At 39.9% G+C, this 23408-nt stretch overlaps 1 protein-coding gene across 3 annotated transcripts in view; it reads left to right on the top strand.

The window, feature by feature from the left end:
* Positions 1-5200, top strand: part of SGMS2 (sphingomyelin synthase 2) — an 82330-nt gene extending 77130 nt beyond the window's left edge. For all 3 annotated transcript variants that reach the window (XM_044224312.1, XM_044224313.1, XM_044224314.1), the window contains exons 5-6: positions 1911-2077; positions 3603-5200. In XM_044224312.1, the coding sequence (XP_044080247.1) occupies positions 1911-2077; positions 3603-3806 (371 nt within the window). In that variant the 3' untranslated portion in view covers positions 3807-5200. The remainder of the gene's footprint in view (positions 1-1910; positions 2078-3602) is intronic.
* The last annotated feature ends 18208 nt before the right edge of the window (positions 5201-23408 follow it).

Raw genomic sequence — 23408 nt, 5'->3', positions numbered from 1 at the left:
TCAGCTCTGTGTTCTTCCTTTGGAAGAATGGGAAAGCAGAAAGGGGTTACCATTTTCCCATTTCTATTTCAAGATAATTTATACTAAATCTTTTCTTCGGGTCAGCCACTGTGCTCAGTTAGTGAGCCGTGGTCCCAATGTGACTGCATAACTGGGAACACATTTCTGAGGAAGAGCAGCAGTAGTGTTTCCAGCCCTTCCTGAAACTTCGTTCTTAATTCCACAAGCAGTGAAATGACCCTTCAGCCCACCCCTTCACTCCTTGTCTGCTTCAGCTTTGCTTCTTGTGGATAAACAAAGGCAAAATGGTCCTGGTGTGCCCAGTCAGTTCCCAGTTCTAAGGCAGTAAGTACCGGGTGACCTATCACCAGAGGAAGCTGGGTGGGAGGGAGACCTTGGGGAAGGGGTGGAGTTTGGAATTCTAAAGAAGGCACAGTTAGGGAAGGCTCCAGATTTCTAAATAGTGGCTCCATTTTGAGTATTCTCTGCCTACCAGAACAGTTGTGGGGCCCGGATCTGGCCACCTGGGGCCATAAAGAGTAAGGTCTCTTCCAGCTTTAAAACTCGAGGAGTCTGTCGGTTATGTGCTAGAACTTAGAGGCAGGATGAACCAACTGAGAAGGAATAAGGAACGCCTTCAAAATGGAAAAATCAGTCTTCCAATTGCAAATACAGGCTTATTATCTTTCTGTCCCACTTGGGACCAAAATTGTTTTTCATTTGAACGATACCTGATTTGGTATTTCCTCTGAACTTCTGGAAATGGACCCTCTTGGTCTTCGACCATAGTTCTGCACTTAGAAATAAATGTCACTATGAATAGAGACACCGGTAAATAGGAAATGAATCTGTTTGTGAGAGTATTAACATTGTGAGCCAATAAGGCTTTAAAATAGAAAAAAAAAAAAAGAGGGAGGGTGATGCCTGGGTGGCTCCGTCGTTAAGCCTCTGCCTTTGACTCAGGTCATGATCCCAGGGTCCTGGGATTGAGCCCCACCTCGGCTTCCTGCTTTTCCCTCTCCCACTCCCCCTGCTTGTGTTCCCCCTCTCTCTTCTTTTCTTTTCTTTTCAGATGTGTCTCTCTCTGTCAAATAAATAAATACAATCTTTAAAATAAAATGAAATAAAGGAAACCACTGTTAAAGAAAAGAGAAAGATATTGGCAATGAAGCAGAGGTTGCGTCTCCACCTGTGTGGCCTTGGCACCTGTGGGGGCAAGTTGTAGGCTGATCCTGTCTCACCTGATGCGTGCTCTGGTTCTCTCTTACAGCCGATCAATAGGATGACCTTCTTAGTGGACTCACTAGGAAGGCTAAAATCCACAAGTGAATGAGCCAGGATCCTAAGCTTTATATAGGGAATGTTTATAGTTGCTATTAGCAGTAACAGTATAAAACTGCTGAGAAGCAAAATATTGCTAGCCGAATGCTGTTTTTCTCCCTCTGGAGAAATCAGAGTAAGTTTCTACAACCTGAAATGACTCTTGCTTTCTCATTTTCCTCCATATTTTCCTTGACAGCTACCCTTGCTTTTGACCCCTACTGCTTTTCTTCCCAGTGGGATCCCTTCCATGAGCCCGTATGAGCCAGTTCCAACCACTCTAATAAACAACTCTGCTCTCTTCCGTATGGAATGGCTTAGCAGTGGGCAAGGTCTAGGATGTCTAGAGAAGGACTGTTCCCCAGTGAAGGGCTGTTCCACCTGCCACCAGGGGTCTCACTTCTGCTCCCTGTCTCAGTAAATCCTGAGGGGTTGACAGGGACTGTCTGGGGGGTTAATCTGTTTCCTTTTCCCGCTGACTTCCTGACCTTAGATTATTCTACTTAAGGTCATTAGCATAGACGGTAATCAGTAATCGTTCAATTCATCTCTGGGAATCCCATTAACGCTATGCCTTTTCTACCATCTAGATTCGCCTCGTCACTTCTGGTGGTATCATTTAATCTGCTGGCTGCTGAGCGCCGCCGGGATCATCTGCATCCTTGTAGCTCATGAACACTATACTGTTGACGTGATCATTGCTTATTACATTACAACACGGCTGTTTTGGTGGTACCATTCAATGGCCAATGAAAAGGTGAGAGCAGTGAAGTCATCCCTGGGTAATTTCTTTCCTTTCAGTGCAGTGGCCCTTTTTTCATACAGCGGGGGTTCAGATAGCTTTGTGGGGATGACCATGGGGTGGCCACTCACGTGTGTGGTCTGGGTCAGTTCACCGAAATGTAGACTCATGATGGCCTCTTCAACCAAATCATGTCACAAATATAAATGACATTTAAGGACCAAAGTTCTGTAAAATTATAGAGCACAGTGTTTTCCTCATTTGACTAATAAGTACTAGAACTGAAGAAGTATAAATGCTAACTTGAAATATGGGAACCTTCTCTCTAGAAGCACTGTGGTGCAGGTCAGTAAGATGTGCTCCCTGCCCTCAAAGAACCTAATTTTGAGGAAAAGAACAGCAATTATTTTTTTAAACTTCAGGCAAAATAAGTAGTCTGTGGATTCCTGGATTTAGTATATCTTTTGGTGATACTCAGCTCTCTGGCCTCCCTTCTTATACTTCCTTATTTGTTACTGTTGCCTTCTGTCCTCAGACAACCTTGTCTGCTTCTGCCGCTCACGCTGTAAGAGCTAATTGAAAGGCTATGTCTTCTGGGAAGACTCCCTAACTCCTGCTCTCTTCCTGTCATCCCAGGATGGGATGGTTCTTCCCCTTCTCTGTGCTTTCCTAGTCTAGGGGTGTGTATGTGTGCCTGGTGTCAGAGAGTGAGCCCGTGTAGCACGATTTTTCTTTGGATAGTCTAGCCATATTGTCCAGTGCATACAATATGTGAACAGATGTCATCTGTAAAGGGTCTAATTCCAGCTTTCATTTAGTGGTATCCATGGATAGATGCCCTCTCAGTGGGTAGCTCTCCTCCCATTTTGTACACTCCCATTTCCACCTTCCTTCTTACCCTTACATCTGGGTGTCTCCTGACACCATCCATCTGAAACCTTCACCTTTCACCTTCGATCTGCTCTAGCCTGTGAGCTCGCCTTTCACCCCTCCACCTTCTCAGCCTCGACCACCTGCTCACGCGTCCTGAGATCGGGTCCTCCTGACCGACCCTCACATCCATGCCCGAGTCTCTTACTAGGATTGCAGGAAGAAGAATTTACATGAGCTGGAAAGGGGCCTGGGACCAGAAACGTGTCAGAATCAGGGAAAAGACACAAAAACAATTACTGCCAGGATGAATGGGTGACTCAGTAGGTTAAGCGGCTCCCTTTAGCTCAGGTTGTGATCTCAGGGTCCTGTCCATTCGATCTGCAGGGAGCCTGCTTCTCCCTCTGCCTCCCGCTACCCCTGCTTGTGTGCTCCATGTCTCTGTCTCTCTCCCTCACTTTCTGTCTCTGTCATATAAATAAATAAAATCTTTTAAAAACCCAAACAAACAAAACAGACACTTACTGCCTTGTGATCCTGATTCCTCTGCTTTCTCTGTTACAGTACAATGAACAACAAGTTAATTAAGAAAAAAGGTAAGATGCAAATGATGAAAAATAGGGTCTCATTTTCCTTCATCTTTTTTTTTTTTTTTTTTAACTATTTGCAGAACTTGAAGGTCTCTTCACAGACTAATTTCTTGTCCCGAGCCTGGTGGTTCCCCATCTTTTATTTTTTCGAGAAAAACGTACAAGGCTCAATTCCTTGCTGCTTCTCCTGGCCGCTCTCCTGGCCCCCTGGCTGCTTTAAGTCTTCATGCAAAAAGTATTCCCGGGTTCAGAAGATTGGCGAAGATAATGAGAAATCTACCTGAGGAGCAAAAACAAAGGCATCAGCTCTTAAACCAAAAGAGTTAACGCTGTAACCAAAGGTATAGATTTGGGTTTTTATTTTAGAAGAACTGACTGGTAAATGAAGAAGTGGACCAAATTCCATGTAAATGATTAGAGAGATGAACGAAGTATTACCCTTTGACTGTTTTTTTATTCATCCTGAGAAAGGCATATTCTCCTGCAGCTCTTCCTTCATTGGTGACAAGCCCCCAAACTGGGGTTTTATTAATGAGCTTGTTAAAGAGGTGCCAAAGAACCTACTCTTCCTTCTCCTTATACTTTAGCCACTAAAGCCCTCTACAGAATTTTTTCAGGATTCTTTTTTTTTTTTTTTTTTTTTTTGCCTCCAAGGTCAGAAGAATTTCTTAATGTTTTAAATAAAATGTCTGGATACATACAGCTACTGTGTAAATAGAATAACCTCATGTTGAGAGTGGTTTTAGCATTAGGCTTTTTAAGGAGGGGAAGATTTGTCGGTTGTAAGTGAACCTGAGGTGAACTTCGTTTCCACCTTGTCCTGGGGAAGGTCAAGGTCAGGTCTGGGAATGTGCACCTGCTGCTACCACCCACTGCACCAAGTATCACTTTTACTTTTTTTGTAAACTGCTAATTTTATAAAAAGAAAGAAAAGTGATCTATTGTGGAAGAATTTGACCCATCTCACAGCTTTTATGTGTGTGTAAATATTCTGCTTTAAAATCTCTATGACAGATACACAGGAAACAGAGAGCTATTTCTGTTAAATGAGTGGTCTTTGTGCACACATGTGTGTGCTCTCTGCCTGGTAAATTTGCATCCATCCCCCTGCCCCAGGGCAGACAGCTGCTCCAACACAGGCTAAAAACATGTGTGTATGTGAACGGAAACTCATGCCACTTGAGGGCCAAGCTGGCGTTTCTCTCCCATCCAACCCTGTGTGAGATGTTCTAGATGTTCTAGAGCTGCTCACTGGAACTCAGAAATGCAGTTGGTCACGTTTCACTGAAAACTCTTTCTTCTTAGGTACATTGTACTTTCTGGAAAAACCAAGATAGAGTCTAAAAGTGTCGTGTATCCTTGCTTTTTAGCAAGAGACTCAGCTTCCTATAAACTGGTCCTAAGGACATATGCCACAATTGAGTAATTTTACTTTGAACCTGAAATTACACCACGGTGCTGTATATAATCTACTGTTGGAATCAGTCTGTTAGGGACACAGCGACCCAGTAAAGGGGGATCTTCGTTTCTAAAGTTCTTTGAGGTGATGCAAAAAGAAGATGGGTTTTTAAAAATTGAATCAGATTAATGCTGTCACAGTTGGTTCATTTCTTTTCTTTTCTTTTTTTAAGATTTTATTTATTTATTTGACAGGCAGACAGCAAGAGAGGGAACCCAAACAGAGGGAGGGGGAAAGGGAGAATCAGGCTTCTGGCTGAGCAGGGAGCCTGATGCAGGGCTTAGTCTTGGGACCCTGAGATCATGAACTGAGCTGAAGGCAGACGTTTAACGACCGAGCCACCCAGGTACCCCCAAGTTGGTCCATTTCTTGAGCCTTCTAGTAACTCCAAAACAAAATTTGTTGTTACAGAAGCATCAACACTAAATCAGAAGACAGGCCAATGAGGTGTGGAAGGGGCAGTTACATTTATATTGAAGATAAAAATTTCCCTCCCAATAGGAATGAAATATACCTTTGAATTTGCCATTATAAACTAGTTTGCCATGATTTGGTATACAAAATTGACCTTCAGATTGCTTGAGAGAAGCACAATACAAATCTTTTCAGAAGGGTCATTATTTTTGGTGCTAAAATTCTGTGTCTATATTCAGTACGTCTCTTTCTCTGAGTAGCAGAAGAATCACTAAAGGAAAGGTAGTTGAATTCAAAGGCAGGGAAAGAGTATTTAAAACAAGAATGGAAATCCTGAATATCCTTGGCAGGCTTTGAAATGCAAGAAGTTTTCTGGTGTTTGTTATTAAATAAACCAATAAGAAACTATAGCTTACTGATGTGCTTAAGCCAGAATTCTTTCATTTGCTAAATATTGACACTTGTGATATGTAAGGTGTCACGCTTTAAACACTGAATTTCCATTCCTGCTGTCCAATTATGAAGAAAAGCATCTGACACTGAAGCCTGGGTTTTGTGCTCCTGAACTTCATCTATTCCTTGAGCATCTAATTCCTAACCTTATAGACCTGAGAGCCTTATTCAGCAGTGTCTAGGATAACCTAATTTTCTTCAAGTTAAATAAGGAAAAGTATTTAAGATTTTAAAATCATGATGTGTTGATTGTTGGAGAACCTTGAAACAATAAACCTTGGATTTTCGTCGAGTGATGCAGTTTTTTAAAAAAATACCATCACCTTTTAAAGAACTTTAAAAACCTCTCTGACCTCACATGTTCCTTACATGTAGGTGTCACAGGTGTCTAATAGACACCAAGGAAGCATATGATTTGAAAAGAAGGAGGGAAAATATCAAAGTTTCAAGATGGGAAAATGAAGAAAATACAGAAACTCATTTACATTTAGCAAAGCAAACTTGAGGCTTAACCTAATATGCTCCTTTGGGATAGAAAACTTCAACAATTATGATCTTGCCTTTGAAATGGTGAATTTTTGGAGCTCCTTTTCCTTGATAATTGCAATATGAGATCTTATCCATTATCCTTGTTTTTGTACACCAGTAGTCCTGTTCAAAGCTTTTCTTGGGATTGAGTCCTTCTGTGCAATATCGATAACATAGGATTCCCATAAATTATGGCATATTTTTTCCAAATTCTTTCAGATGGAAATTCAGATTCTATTTTTTGAGCTCCTCCTAAGCTCTGAAAATAAAGCATTGCTTCTGATTCCACCCAGAGTGATTTTAAATTTCTTACTTAATTTACTGGCATCTTGGGAAACAAGTTGGGCTGAGTAAAGAAGGCCTGATTGGAGCGAGCCTGAGCCCCTGGTCTGGTGTAAGGACCTTGCCTAAGGTTCTTTGCTGTGTAGCAGTGCCCCCTAGTGGAAATATGTTATATGACTTGGAACGCAGACTTGCCACTTTAAAGTTTCTATTTTCAAGTTTTTAAAAGGCATTGGTGGTAGTGGTGTTGTTTTGTCTTCTTTTGTTTTCGCCAATAATCTGAAAGCACCATGCAAAAGGGATTGTTTTAAAGGTCTTTTAAACCTTTCCCAAAGGGAAAATGTGCTTAGATCCCAGGGAGTTGCAATTCTAATCCTTTGTCCATTCGATCAAAGAAAATTTGCAGACCATTTTACCTCTCTTTATCACAATCATTAATGTCTCCCTTTATAACTACCTATACTTTGTTTACTCTGAAACACCAGGTTGGCAGTCTTTCTTATTTTGTATTTGTATTTTATTTTTACATGCTAGACCTCAAGCAGCTTCTTTTTTAATTAGAAGTTCACATCTTGTTTCTTCAATATTTTAAGCGTTTCCTTATTATTTGTTTGTCATTTTTGTTTTGCACTGTAGAACTCTTTAAAAATTTAAGCCGGTTCTAACCTACTCACTTCTGTACTGCAAGGAAGTGTGAGAAGGAATTTATTGATAAATGAGTTTACAAGTTTTAAATTGAGCATGTTATAAGTAATATGCCATGTGATCAAGGCTTTTCTATTTGTATGTATAAAGATTTCTGGTATTTTTTTTAATGTCATTGTGTTGCAATAATTTAACTCCTTTGACTTACTTGCTAAGAATATTTCTATTAAGAAGTGCTCTTGACTCCAATACCTAAACACTGAAAATCATGTCAAAGGTACCCAAAGATAAGTTTTTATACATATACACACCTTATAAGTTCTGATTTATTTTATTACTCATTAACCTAACTATGTGGTGTTCTAAATGAATCATGAATGAGAATAGTTCTTTATTACGGAATTATTGAAAACTGTCCTTTAAAAGAAAAAAAAAACTGTAAACATAAGCTAATCTAGTTGCCAAGTTGGAATTCATTATTTAATTTACCTCCTATGCAATGATTAATGCTGCAAAAATGTATGGTTATGTTACAGTATATTCATAAAAGAAATATCATTATAAGGTGTGAGAGCTAGCCAGTTGCATTCTTTCAGAAATTTACTGTACTGTTTCAATGTGTTAAGTGCCTTGTTGTAAAGTAAAATATTAAGTCTAGAATTCATTATTTTCTTGACATATTTTTCATTATAATATATACTGTATGCTATTGTAATAGTTTTATTAAATGCTTATATTTTAATCAAACATGTAAATTTCAGAAGCTCTTTTCTCCTACCCCCAGTCAGTACCTTAATCATTTGTTTCTCCTATGGGGTTTGCGTTCAGGTTTGTTGTTGTAATTGCTGTTGCTGTTTTTTAAAGAGGAAATTACCTTTGTTAAGAAATGTTTCCTGTGCTTGTGCTTCTGTGTTCGTAAAAACATTTCAGGAGGAATTTAGGAGTGGAACTATAGTTTATACTTCTAAAAATGCCGTTTTACATTTACATTTTAAGTGCCTAATTGTTAAAAACTAATTTATGTTTCTACTCTAAAGAGGATGTGTGTACTTGGTTTCTAATCTCCTTGGCTTTGCTTTAAAAAAAAAAAAAAAGAAAAAGCAAAAAAGAAAAAGCAAGAGCCTATACTTTGTATTTACAAATAAACCACAGTGACATCAACAGTCTTTTCAAAATTAGTATTACTGTTTCTTTCTACTTAAAAAAAATGTGTTTTCTTTAAAGGTTTTAAATTTTTGTTTGGTTTTAAGTACTTATTAAAACCACAAGAGGATTATTTTCTCCAAGCACTATTTAAAAAATAAGGTGATAACCTTCAATTAATAGAACTGTAAGTAGACTGGAATGTGTTATTTTTCCCACCCTTGAGCTTAAGGCGAAAAATAGTTCAGAGCAATGTAAGGTCATTCGTGGAGACGTAAAAAAAAAAAATCCACTACACACTTCGTGATTCTGATTTCCACTGTTTGCAAAAGAACAAAATCATTAATTCTTGAAGGAAAGCAGAGTCCTTCCTGTTCCTCAGTTGTGAAAGAAATGGCGGCATCCTGGGTTCCCTAAATGGGGCACTGGGGTGATGTCCTCTCCTAGACTTGGCAACTGTCACTGCCTCAGATGGCAGCAAGTTGTTTCCGGAGCCCGAAGGAAAGATGAAGTCTTGACCCCAGCAAGGACAGACTTAGTAAAGGCAGTTCAGTGAGGCCAGGGAAGTAGGATCATACGGTTCAAAGGTTAAGGTGTTGGATACAGGTCACGTTTTTTCTTTAGATGATCTGAACATGGTACAGATGGGAATAGTCTTTCTGCCACCCACAGCCGAGCCTTGGATGGGAAGCTCGTTTCACTGATGATCCCATTTTCCCGCGTGGAACATGGGCGGGTTTCATTGGCCACGAGCTCAAAGACTGCCCTCGTCCAGAAGGCATCACACAAGAAACTGCTGCCTTGCTCTGTAAACCTTGACATGTAACATTCCCTTTGCTTCTAATGGATGAGACTTCCAGAAGCAGAAAACTGGATTACTCACTAATGTCAGTTAGAATAGGAATGGATTGTGGGCTACTGTGTGTCTGTGTCATGCAGATTTAATTCCTGTGCAGCACCTGTAATGAGGCATAACATTTTAGTTGTTTTATACTTGACATACATTCTTTAATCTTCACAAAACCCTGTGAAGTAGGTAAGAAAAGGAGCGGTGACCCCATTTTGTGAGATGAAAGAGTTCTGAAGTGTCAGAGCTGGAACTTGAGTTTTGTTTTCTCTCTTTTGCTGCCTTCCTGTATAATTACTGCGGCCCCCATTACCATTTGTTAGAGGGGTGTGTGTGTGTGTGTGTGTGTTTTGAGGGGGAGTTTAGTCCCTTATCAGCCAGTTAGTTTGTTAAGAGGGAAGCTGGTCCTTGGAACAGTTTTTCTGTCAAATGATACTACTTTTTCTTAAACTTGCAATTTACTGCATATTGGAGGGGAGAAAAGTCAGCACTAAAAGCCTTGAACACAGAAGAATTCCCAAGAGTTGGAGCTCACAGATTAGCTGGACGGAAGCAAACTCACTGCGAGTATCACTTACAGGAGAGCACACCAGTATACACGTCTGTCTTAAACAGGTTAACACAGGGGACAACCAAGTCCATAAGGGCCTTATCTCTAGCTGTGACTCTCAGGGTTATTCCTGGAGGAAGGTCAAAAGGAGGAGACATGGGACGACCTGCTTTCAGAGGACAGCAGCAGTCTGAGGAGCTGGACCAGGGTTCTTGGGAATCACTGCAGTCTGGGTTGATTCTAGACTCCCCGTACGACCAAAGTGAATCCCTAGGAATTTTTGGCCCTGCCATGAGCTGGTAAGTTCTCTAATAATCGGCCCAAGCCAACACGTGCGCTTGCTTCTGGACAAGTTTTGGGTGCATGACATCAGTGCTTACACCCAAGCATTTATCTCTTACTTTCAGCCTTCCCTAAGTGATGTGTTTCTTTGGGTAAAGAGAAGGGAAGATCCATTTGAGTTAGCCACAATGTGTCAGGTGCCCCTAATTGGCTTACTGGTATTTAAGGCTCGCAGTGCTCGTCCTCCTCCTGGGGAGGCCTCCTCACTTTCCTCTCTAATTGAGGGAACTCAGAGGTACATAGGGAGCAAGGCACACGGCGACACCGAGGCCAGGTGTCGAAACCATAGTTTCGAAACCATAGTTTTCCTGTTGCTCCAAAGTCACAGAAGAGTCACCCGTGTGTGAGGAATTCTGGAAAAGAAGAAAAGCCTCTTCCAGAAATCGTTTGACAACCAGGTTTTGTGTTGTGGAGAGCAGAGTTGAGGAGTGTGTGAGTGAGCCCTGTAAGCATCTTTGACCCACATTTTGACCATTGATGTGGCGAGTAAGGCAAAAGCCTGTTGCCCCCGTCCCCCTCCTTCCATTCGCACACCTGTGTGAGGGCAATGGCGGAGGGGCTCTGGGCCTGTCAGACACTCCCCAGAGCACACCTAAGACTCCCAGCCATGCAGCTCTTTGCCAGGAGGAGATGGCACTTCTGAACGTATTTTGTATTACATCCAGTTTCCCAGCCCATGGTTGAAGGGACTGTTTGACATCGGACACTGGGAAAAAAGACATTTCCCTGATGTCTTAGTCCTTTGGGGCTGCTCTAACAGAATACTATAAACTAGGTGCCTTAAGCCACAGACATTTATTCCTCACAGTTCTGGAGGATGAGGAAGTCCAAGATCAGGATGCCGGCATGGTCGGGTTCTGGTGAGGACCTCCTTCTGGTTTCCTCACATGTGAGGGGTGGGAGGTGGGTGAGGGAGAGAGAGAGCTCTCTGCTACCTCTTCTTACAACGAACGGTGACACTAATCTCCATCATGGGGCCTCTACCCTCCAGACTTCTAAACCAAATTACTTTCCAGAGACATCCTATTGGGGTTAGGGTTTCAACATCAAGATTTTAGGGACACGAACATAGGGTCTATAACACCTGGATTTCTTAAATATACAAACCTCTCTTTTTAATGCAGAGTGCACTGCTTAAAGCATAAAGTCTAAAGTGTCTTGGGTCCCATCGCTCTTTTAACCTGTGAGCCCAGTCCGTGTGTGGTATTTTACCGCACTGTTTCTTTCTTTTTTTTTTTTAAGATTTTATTTTTCAGAGAGAGAGAGAAAGTACAAGCATGGGGAGCAGCAGGCAGAGGGAGAAGCAGACTCCCCACCAAGCAGGGAGCCTGATGCGGGGCTTGACCCCACGACCCTGGGATCATGACCTGAGCCAAGGCAGACACCTAATAGACTGAGCGACCCAGGCGCCCTCCCACAGTTTTCAACGAACAGTGCCTTCCGCCTGGTCTGGTTGCTCCTCTAGTCGTCCCCATCCTCTGCGTGGTGGTGCTCAGTCCTACTGCACAGTGTGTTTCCCCACACAGAATATCCGCCACCCCCCACAGAAGGCAGCCTGCCACAGTGGCCCTGTGCTGCCTGGGTTCAAGTTCCAGTTCTTCCAGAACGAGCTGTGCGTTAGAGGAAGTTCAACAGGTTGCCTAACCTTTGTGCTTCAGTCTCTCTATCTGTAGGTTGAAAATAATAAATAGACCGTGTCTCACAGTGCTGTTGGAAGGACTAAATGAAAAAAATAGTAATTATACACATTTAGTAAGTGTAAACTGTATTCAGTTAACAAGTGTTTTAGGCACCATGATTCCAGCACTGAAATTTATAATGTTTATCTGGGTCTTGCCCGCCTAAAACTTCAGCTTTATCTTCACGTTCTCTGAATTCCTCCCTAAAATGCACATACAAGCTAATTGCTCAAATCACTGCTATAAGGTTGATTTTTTTTTTAATAAATCCCATTTCCATGCCAAATTAAAGTTCCTTGAAAGGAGGGAGTCTTAGTATTCATTTCAGTATCAAATAAAGTTCTTACCACATACAAGATAGTAAGCAAATACTTGAATGAATGTTTTTAAATGTCTTGTGTATTTCAACTAACAGAACTAACGATTCATTGGAAAGGAAATGGCCCATGATGCCACCAAATAATTTGCTATTAAAATAATAGGGACATTTGCCAAACCACCAAATGTTTATAACTTGAAATTGTTTTAGTAGCCATCATATTATATGTATTTTGCAATATTTTGGCCAAAAATATGGATTGAAAAATAAAGATTGAAGCGGAAAATCCAAAGACTTTGGACTTGACCTCTGTGTTTGATTCCTAAGGCAGTTGCATCCCAGCCATCTAACCTTGGGCAAGTTACTTTATCTTTCTGGAACATCGTGTCCTCTCTATAAAATAAGAATAAAGAAACTTAATCTCCTAATGTCATGGCAAGGATTAGAGGTAACACATACAAAAAAGCACTTGATACTTGACTCACATTAATATACAATAAAGTCTAATTGGAAAATATAACTCAAGGAATTTTAAAATATTTTTAGTTTTATTGTAAATATGAGGGTTCTTTAACTTTTAAGAACTTAAAAATGAAGCATTTCCTACTTCATATGTGACACAAATACTTGTCATGTTACACAAGCTTTTGGATTTCAGTTGAGAACATGCCAGGTGTTTAAGTTTCTTTCCAAAGGGCCCACTCTGCCTGCCTTCCCCACATTCTGTTCACTAATCAGACACATGAATTATTTCTATCCAGAAACATTCAGAAAAAAATTAATTGCTGCTGTGGAATTATTTTTTATTAGGAAAAAAATAATTATTTTCTGATTTTCTAATAAAAATAAATCGTTCAATAAAATAATCCATGGCTCACGCTGGCCCTACCACCCCGACCATGAAATTAAGAGTGATCGTTTTATCTTGGTCATGTGAAGCTACAGCTGGTTCATCACAGTGGGATCAATGTTGGTACAATGTTGTGCTGCCAACAAAGTTACTAGATTTCACCAGTAACTAATCGAGAGAGCTGACTTAGATGACCTGCCTATATATTGGGGAGACCACCAGAATTTGGGCAGTTCCCAAACCACCTTGAGATTAAGTCGTATTAAAGAGAGTTGAACCCAAAAGTAGAAAAAGTCATTAAAAATTTTTTTTAAGATTTTATTTATTTATTTGACAGAGAGGGAGATCACAAGTAGGCAGAGAATCAGGCAGAAAGAGAGAGAAGCAGGCTCCCTGCTGAGCAAAGAGCCCGATGTGGGGCTCGATCCCAGAACCCTGAGATCATGACCTGAGCCGAAGGCAGTGGCTTAGTCCACTGAGCCACCCAGGCGCCCCGAAAAGTAGAAAAAGTCATTAAAGGCTGCTTTGCTATCAACAACCTTGCCAGGAGAAATAAGAAATCCACTACTGGAGCTATTTTAAAATGAAATTGCTCAAACATAAAAATTCACAATATGGAAACCAACCAAGACATTCTGAACCAATGGGTCAAAGAAGAAATCACAAGGGAAATTTGAAAATACCTTGAAACAAATGACAATGAAAACACAGCATACCAGAATTTGTGGGATACAGCGAAAGAGGGAATTTAATAGTTGTAAATGCATGCACTATAAAAGAAAGATCTTAAACCAATAACCTAACTGTCGACCTTAAAGGATTAATGAAGAAGAGCAAACTTGATTCCCAGCAAGCAGGTGGAAAGAAACAGAATGGGGCGGAGACAGGAATAGAAAAACAACAGCAAAATCAACAGAACCAAAAGTTGGTTCTTTGAAAAGAGCAACAGAATTGATAAAATGTTTCGCTGAAATGACGATGAAAAAGAGTGAGAATGAAAGTGGAGACATTACTAGTGATTTTACAGAGATAAGGTTTATAACAGTACTATGAGTAATTGCAAATTGATACACCATATGAAATAAATGTCTAGAAACAAAAAACCAACCAGTGCTGAATCATGAAGACATAAAGTATCTGAATAGACCTATAACTAATAAGGAGGCTGAAACAGTAGTCAAAAACCTTCCAACAAAGAAAAGCCCTGGACCCGATGGCTTCCCTGATGAATTCTGCCAGTCATTTAAGGAATTAACACGAGGGGTACTGGGGTGGCTCAGTTAAGTATCCGACTCTTGATTTCGGTTCAGGTCATGGTCTCAGGGTTGTGAGATCGAGCTCCACAGTAGGGCTGGAATTCTCTCTCTCCTCCTGCCCCTTTTCACTTTCTCCCTGTCTAAGAATAATAATGATGAAATAAAAAATTAATTAATTACACCAATCTTTCTCAAGCTCTTCCAGCAAAGTGAAGAGAAGGGAACACTTCCTAACTTGCTCTATGAGGCCAGAATGAGTGCAACACTAAATCCAGACAAAAGCTCTACAAGGAAAGAAAACTTCAGGCCCACATCCCTTATGAATGCTGACACCAAAAACCCCAATAAAATACTAGCAAAACTGAATTTGGCAACATACTAAAAGAATTATATGCCAAAACCAAGAGAGACTTAGTCCTGGAATGCAGGAGTATTTAACGTGAAAATCAAGCTACTACATTAACAGAATGAAGGAGAAAAACAAAGAAACCAATTCTTTCAAATGATGCGGAAAAAGCATTTGATGAAATTCAACACCCTTTCAAGATAAAAACACTCAGCAAACTAGAAATGAAAGGAAACTACATCCACCTAATGAAGTCCATATATGAAAACCTCACAGCTAACACCATAGGCAGTGTTTTTCCTCTAAGATCAGAAAAAAGACAAAGATGCCCAGTATTGCCACTAATACTCAATAAGTGTTGGAGCTTCTAGCCAGAACAGTTAGGCAAGAAAAAGAGAGAAAAAGCATGCAAATTGGAAAGGAAGAAGTAAAATTAATTCTGTTTACAAGTAATATGGTCTTATATGTAGAAAACTAAAGATCACACACACACACACACAGTTCAGCAAATGGTATTGGGAAAACTGAACAGCACACACACAAAAAAAAAACTGGAACTCTTGTTCTTTTTCTTTTTTTTAAGATTTTTATTTGACAGCGAGAGATCAGGTATTTTATTTGACAGTGAGAAATCAGATTATTTGACAGCAGAGAGGCAGGCAGAGAGAGAGGGGGAAGCAGGCTCCCTGCTGAGCAGAGAGCCCGATGCCAGCCTCGGGGGATCATGACCCGAGTTGAAGGCAGAGACTTTAACCCACTGAGCCATCCAGGTGCCTCAAAACTAGTCCTCTTTCTTGCACCTTACACAAAAATAAATTCAAAATGGGCTGAAGACCTAAATGTGAGACCTAAAACCATAAACATCCTAGAACACAGGCAGTAACCTTTTTTGACATTGGCTGTAGTAACTTTTTTCTAGATCTGTCTCCAGAGGCAAGGGAAACAAAAGCAAAAATAAACTATTGAGACTTCAGCAAAATAGGAAGCTTTTGCCCAGAAAAGGAAACAATCAACAAAACTAAAAGGCAACTTGCAGAATGGAAGAAGATATTTGCAAATGAAATACCCTCTGAAGAGTGTGTGTGTGTATGTGTGTATCAAATACATAAATATTAAAGTAATTATGCAACTCCATACCAAAACCCAAATAATCCAATTAAAACATGAGCAAAAGACATGAATAGACATTTCTCCAAAAAAGACATCCAGATGGCCAACAGGCACATGAAAAAATGTTCATCACTTACCATTGGGGAAATGCAAAACTAAACTACAAGGAAATATCATCTCACACCTGTCAGAATGGCTAAAATCAACAACAGAAGAGACAACACGTGTTGTCAAGTATGTGGAGGCAAAAAACCCTAGTACACTATTGGTGGGAATGCAAACTGGTCCAGCTACTGTGGAAAACATTATGGCAACCCCCTCAAAACTTTAAAAATAGAACTACCCTACAATCCACCTATTGCACTAGTGGATATTTAACCAAAGAATACAAGAACCTAATTCAAATACCCACATATTTAAATACCCACATATTTATTGCAGCATTATTTATAATAGCCAAATTATGGAAGCAGCTCAAGTACCCAACAATTGATGAATGGATAAAGAAGATGTGATACACACACACAAACATACACACACACACACACACACACACACTAGAATGAAATCTTGTCATTTGCAATGACATAAATGGATCTAAAGAGTATAATGCTAAGCAAGATAAGTCAGTCAAAGAAAAACGAATACTATATGATTTCACTTACATGTAATTTAAGAAACAAAACAAGCAAAGGGAAAAGAGAGACAAACTAAGAAAAAGACTCTTAATTATAAAAGTCAAACTCATAATTCCCACAGAGGGTGGGGTCTGGGATAGGTTAAATAGGTGATGGGGATTAAGGAATGCACTTGTGATGAACTGGGTCATGTATGGAATTGTTGAATCACAATATTGCACACCTGAAACTAATATAACACTGTATGTTAACTAACTGGAATTAAAAAATTAACAAGTCTGGAAATTTTTTTAATGCAATCAACCAAAAGAGAGATTTGTCCTTGACATACTTAATTCTGAGCTTGGATGGGAATGATTATTTTCCTTCACCTGCATTATCCTGGAACTGTAAGACCCATATACGGCTCCAGTGGGGAGAAAACTGGATGTAACCATTGGACTGAAAGCCCGTGTCTAAGGTAAGAGGAAAAAGCCAGGTCACTGCAGAAGGGTCAGGTTTCTCAATTATAGACTTGATAGGAGACTCAAGTAGGAAAATGAGTTTTGTAACAACTTCTAGACTTCATATATAGACTTCTCTAAAATGATATATAGATTATATATATATATTAAATTTATAATTTATATATTAAATTTTACATCTATGTGTGTGTGTGTGTATGTATATATATATACATACACACCTGGACATTTACCTATTTAGGAGAGACCAAGTCATACAAATGTCAATACTTAGAAGATATACAGGAGTGGAATAAATAGATATTTAGGAACAAAGATTCTGGGGCACCTGCATAGCTCAGTTGCTTAAGTGTACAAGTCTTGATATCACCTCAGGTCATGATCTCAGGGTTGTGAGATTGAACCCAACATTGAGCTCCATACTGGGCATGGGACCTGCTTAAGATTTTCTCTCTTCCTCTCCCTCTGCCCATCAGCCCCCTCTCAAAAAAGAAAAAAGAAGAAAAGAAAAGAAAAGAAAGAAAAAACTAAAGAACAAAGATTCTGTTTCATTTTTTATTGTCTTACACAGATTATAGAGTTTGGAGAGGAGGAAATAGCCTTCTCTTATAAATTCTCTTTTCAGAGATGCAGGGATTGCCTAGAAACGGACCTCAGCTCCTTACTGAGCCCTTTATCTGAAATGTTAAACAAGTGGCTTCCATGTTACTAGAAGCAGCCGAAGTCTGGTTTAGCTTATTATTGTCTCCTATCCTGAATTGATAAAAACATTTTTTTAAAAGGACTATCAGATCTAATAACTTCAAAGTTGCAGGATACAAAATAAACACACAAAAATCAGTCCCATTTCTGTATTTTAACAAAAATCTGAAAAGGAAATTTTTTAAAAATTACAATAGCTTCAAAAAGAATAAAATAGGAATAAATTTAACCAAGGTGATGAAGGACTTCTGTACTAAAAGCACTGAATAAATGGAAAGACATCCCATGTTCATGGATCAGAAGATTTATTTGGTTAAGAGAATACTACTCAAAGCAATCTACAAATCCAATCTTTATAAAATCTTCATGGTGCTTTTTACAGAAATAGAAAATTCATCCAAAAGTTCATATGGAATTTCAAGGGGTCAAAACAAGAGCAAAATTGCCAATGTAGCCAAATTTGCCAAAATAGCCCAAAAAAAAAAAAAAACTTGAAAAAAGAAATGGTTGGAGATCTCGTGCTTCCTGATTTCAAAAATTACTATAAAGCTACGATAGTAGGGCTCCTGGATGGCTCAGTCAGTTAAGCATCTGCCTTGAGCTCAGGTCATAATCCCAGGGTCCTGAGATGGAGTGCCTCATCAGGCTCCCTGCTCATGGAGCCTGCTTCTCCCTCTATCCCTCTCCCCTGCTCATGATCTATCTCTCTGTCTCCAATAAATAAATTAAAATATTTTTTAAAATAATGGTACAGTAGTCAAAATAGTATGGTACTAGGGTGCCTGGGTAGATCAGTCAGTTGAGCATCTGACTCTTGGTTTCAGCTCAGGTCATCATCTCAGGCATGGGATTGAGTCTTGCATCAGGCTCTGTGCTCAGTGGGGAGTGTGTTTGAGATTCTCTCCCTCTCCATGTGCCTCTCCCCCTGAGCTCTCTCTCTCTCTCTCAAATAAATAAATCTTTAAAAACAAAAAATCAGAAAAACCCAGGTGCCCTTAGGCAATCACTTCTTAAGCATGACATCAAAAGCACAGGAAACAAACAAAAGATAAACTGGACTTAATCAAAATTAAAAACCTTGCACAAAGAACAATAACAAGAGAGTAAAAAGACAATCACAAAATGGTAGAGGGGCACCTGGGTGGCTCAGTGGGTTAAGTGTCTGCCTTTAACTCAGGTCATGATCCTGGAGTCCCAGGATCAAATCCTGCATCAGGCTCTCCATTCAGTGGGGAGTCTGTTTCTCCCTCTCCGTCTGTCACTCCCCCTGCTTGTGCTCTCTCTCTCTCTGTCAAATAAGTAAATAAAATCTTAAAAAAAAAAAACCAGAATGGAAGAAAATATTTGCAAATTATATACTTGATAAGAGATTAGTATCCAGAATATATAAAGAACTACAACTCGACAATAAACAGCCTGATTGACAAGTAGGCAGAGGATTTGAATAGTCATTTCTCTAAAGAATGTATAGGAATGACCATTATAAGCACACGAAAAGAGGCTCAGCATTATCAGGCATTAGAAAAATGTAAATCAAAACCACAAGGTTCCACATTACACCCACTAGAGTAGCTACTATGAAAAAAACAAGATGATTATTAAGAAAAGAAAAAGAACAATGGAAAATAACAATTATTGGTAAGGATATAGAGAAACTGGAACTCTTGTCACTGATATCATAGAGATGTAAAATGGTGCAGTCACTGCGGAAAACAGTTTGATGATTCCTCAAAGAGTTGCATATAAACTTAGTATATGATTCAGCAGTTCCACCCCTAGGTATATGCCCAAAATAATTAAAAGCAGGTACTAACAGATAGTTGTACATCCATGTTCATAGCAGCCTTATGGCCAATACTACAAAGAGGAAACAACCCAACAGTCCATTGATGAATGAATGTAGTTTATAACACAATGGAATGTAGTATATACACACAATGGAATATTATTCAGCCCTTAAAAGGAATAGCATTTTCACATATTACATGGATGAACCATGAAAACTTATAGTGAGCTAAGCCTGGCACAAAAGGACAAACAGTGTAAGATTCTTCTTATAGGAGTTACCTAGAATAGGCAGTTCAGAAGGACAAAAAGTAGAGAAGTTACCAGGGGCCAGGGGAGCTGAGGAGTTATTATTTAATGGTACAGGGTTTCCATCTGGAATGATGTAATTCTGGAAATAGCAATGGTAGTTACATAACTGTGACTGTTATTGGGAGTGTACTCAATGCCACTTAAAAATGATTAAAATAGTAAATTTTATGTAACTTTTACCACAATAAAGAAAAACAATCCCTGCTAATGTTTATCTCACCACTATTTTTAATAGATACTATTTTTAATAAAAGATATTTGAAATAACTTGGGCATTTATTAACAAAAGTTTTGGCTAATACAGTGTGACATGCCAGATTGATTTCCTAATGGTTTTGGTATCACCTCTGGCCCTTTACAGAGCAGCCAAAGGGACTTTGTTGAAACCTGAGCCAAGGGCATCTGGAGGCTTAGTTGGTTAAGTGCCCAACTCTGGATTTGGGCTCAGTTCATGATATCAAGGTCATGGGATGGAGCCCCATGCAGGCTCCACATTCCACATGGAGTCTACTTATCTCTCTCCTCCTGCTCCTCCCCCCACTCACAAGCACATATGCATGCTCCCTCTCTCTCAAATAAATAAACCAGATGATGGTATTCCTTCTCAAAAGCACTTCAGTCGTTGACTATCTTACTCCGAATAAAAGCCAAAGTCTCTACAATGCCCTACAAGTCTACCTCTTCGATGTCATCTCTTTGTACCCTCCCCTTTATCTCCTTCACTCCAGCCATATGGCCTCCTTGTTCCTAGAAAACCCACAGCATACTTCATCCTCAGGGCCTTTGCACTTGCTGCTTCCTCTGTCTGGCATTGTCTTTTCCAAAACACCTACAAACCTTCCATGAGGTGACCAACTGTCCATGCAAAAGAGATTTCCCTGTATCCCTCATATGAGACAGCACACACACGCCCGCCACACACACGCACGCGCATGCACACACACACACACACACACAAAGATAGCAATCCCAGTGTGCTTTATCTCCTTGATGGTATTTGTCCCCAACAGACACTTTACATTTGTTCCTCTTTCATCTGTCTTCCTGCACTAGAAAGTAAGCTCCTTTGTTTTGTTCACATGGAATTCTCAGGGCTGAAAACAAAGTATGATGCTCAGTGCTCCATGAATATTTATTGAGAGAATAAATCCATTTAATAAAATACCCAACAGCTGTTTAAAAAGGATGAGGTAAATCCATAGTCACTGCTATGGCAAGATCCTCAAATTACACTGTCATGTAGAAAGGGCGGGTTAGGGCACCAAAAGCATAGTGCGATGACATTGATGGGGGAGGGGGAGTCACAGCGGGTAAAAAGTCTGAAAGGACATACTTCACACTTAACAGAGGTCATCTCTGAGAGGAGAAAGGCAAAGTGTGTGTGTGCATACTCTGTTTTATGTAGCAGCAACCATAGTACCAGTTCTATTTCTCGGTATTTATCCTACTGAAACAAAGATGTATACATCAGTTTTGTTCACAATGGCAAGCAAAACTAAACTAAACTAAACAAACCCTGACATAGACTATGTGTCGACAACAGCATGTTGTTCAGATAAATTTCAAAATAAACGATGGGGGCGCCTGGGTGGCTCCGTCAGTTAAGTGTCTGCCTTCTGCTCAGATCATGATCCCAGCGTCCGGGGATCGAGCCCTGCATCCGACTCCCTCTGTGGCAGGAAGCCTGCTTCTCCCTGCCCCACCCCCCTGCTTCTGTTCCCTCTCTCCTGTGTCTCTCTCTGTCAAATAAATAAATAAAATCTTTAAAAAAAAAAATACTCCTAAACAATGGATTTCTTCTTAATCCAGAGGTCAGCAAATAATGACGAGATGCTGTTTTTGCTGTTTTAATAAGTAAAATGTTACTGAAATAGAGCCACGCCCCTCCCTCTACGTATTGTCTACCGCTGCTGTCCCATTCCCAGAGCAGGGTCGTGTAGTTGTCACTGAGACTGTGTGGGTTGCAAAGCCCCAAATATTTACTATTTGGCCCTTTACAGGAAAATGTTGCTGACCCCCCTGGACTAGAATATAGTAATTAAAAATTATTTGTGGGGAAAAAAACATGCAAATGTTAATGATCTGTATTTGGTCACAGGTTTATCAAATATGTGGCACTCTAAATAGAAATATTAATAAAGATTTAAAATCTCATAGATACATGGGGGAAAAGATGAAATTATACACGCAGAATGTTACAAATTACCTAAGTGGAAAAAATTAAAAGATGATTCTTTCCTCTTTTATGGTTTCCTGCATTTTCAAAATTTTCTTAAAAAAAAAAACTTATGTATTACTCTTTAAAGTCTGACTTTTTAAAGACTGACTTTCAAATATCTGGTTTTCTATGAGCATGTTCTTGACTAAAGGAAGGAATAGATAACTCATTTTTTTAAGCTTTTATTTAAGTAATAGCTACACCCAACATGGGGCTGAAACTCATGACCCCAGGATCAAGAGTTGTATACTCTTCTGACTGAGCCAGCCTGGCGCCCTGGAAGGAGTAGATAATTTTCCATGTCCTACCTAAAACGTGATTCTTCAAGACCCTTAGAAATGAGGCTTCCTTTTCAGGAGAAGGGCCAACCATGCCACCTGCAGTAGGAAGTCAGGATCCCTCGTTTTGTTAGGCAACCAGCTTATAGTTTACCTTGTAAATACACTTTTTTTTTTTTTTTCAGATTTTATTGACTAATTGTGTCATTATTAACCAGGGCCAAGTTCAAAGTCCTGACAATCTGATTGAGAGGGTGAACATCAAGTACGGTAGGAATCTTCAGAGTCCTGACGTTACAGCTCCCTCATTTTACCAAGAGAAGAAAACAAGTCAGAAGATTAACAACTTGTCCATGGCGACCCAGTTGGGCTTGGCCAGAGCTCCTGTGTGGTTTCTACAATGATTGATGAATAATAAACAGAAGCAAATGAGGGAGAAGAAAAGAACAGCAGAGATTTTGTCCACACTTCAGTCTACAAAAATCAAATATGAGGAATCTTTAGCAATTACAGCCAGGCTAGCTAAAGTAAAGGGAGCACTTACTTTTTCAAAGGAATGTCATTCTTTAATCACCTTTTCTGCTAGTCCTCTTTCTTTTTTTAATTAAGATTTTGCTTATTTATTTGAGAGAGAGTGCACACACACACAGGGGGCGGGAGAGGGACAAGCAGACTCTGTGCGGAGCACAGAGCCCCACCCAGGGCTTGATCTCACAACCCTGAGATCCTGAGCTGAGCAGAAACCAAGAGTTGGAGGCTTAACCAAATGAACCACCCAAGTGCTCCTCTGCCATTCCTCTTTACTTACATACTAAACTACCCGTCACTGTTATAACAACAATGTATCATGTACCTGTTGCTATTGGCACTCACAGTTGGTAACTGTCTTCTTACTTCCCCATGCCTTTTCCTCCCAACATACTGGATTTCTTTAAAAAAAAAAAAAAATTTGTCCCACTGAGATATAATTTGCCTACAGTGAAATATAGTTTGGTATTGACAAATACATACACCCGAGTAACCGACACTCCAATCAAAATAGAGAGCATTTCCACCACCCCAGAAAAATTTCTCCTGCCCCTCCCCAGTGACTCCCACCTCCTGGTCTGATTTCTTCGCCACAGATGAGTTATTCCTGTGCTAAGACTTCATTTAATTCAGTTATACGGTGTGCACTCTGTAGCGAACAGGACTGTCACTCATGTCAAGGACCAGCCTGCGTCAAGCAGGGAACACGAGCAGCGAAAGGTACTGTAGCTAGGCGAT

This window comes from Neovison vison, chromosome 11 (assembly GCF_020171115.1).
Source record: "Neovison vison isolate M4711 chromosome 11, ASM_NN_V1, whole genome shotgun sequence".
NCBI classification, from domain to species: Eukaryota; Metazoa; Chordata; class Mammalia; order Carnivora; family Mustelidae; genus Neogale; species Neogale vison.
The sequence above is the reverse complement of the archived record's forward strand: the minus strand, read 5'-3'. Positions and strand labels throughout refer to the sequence as shown.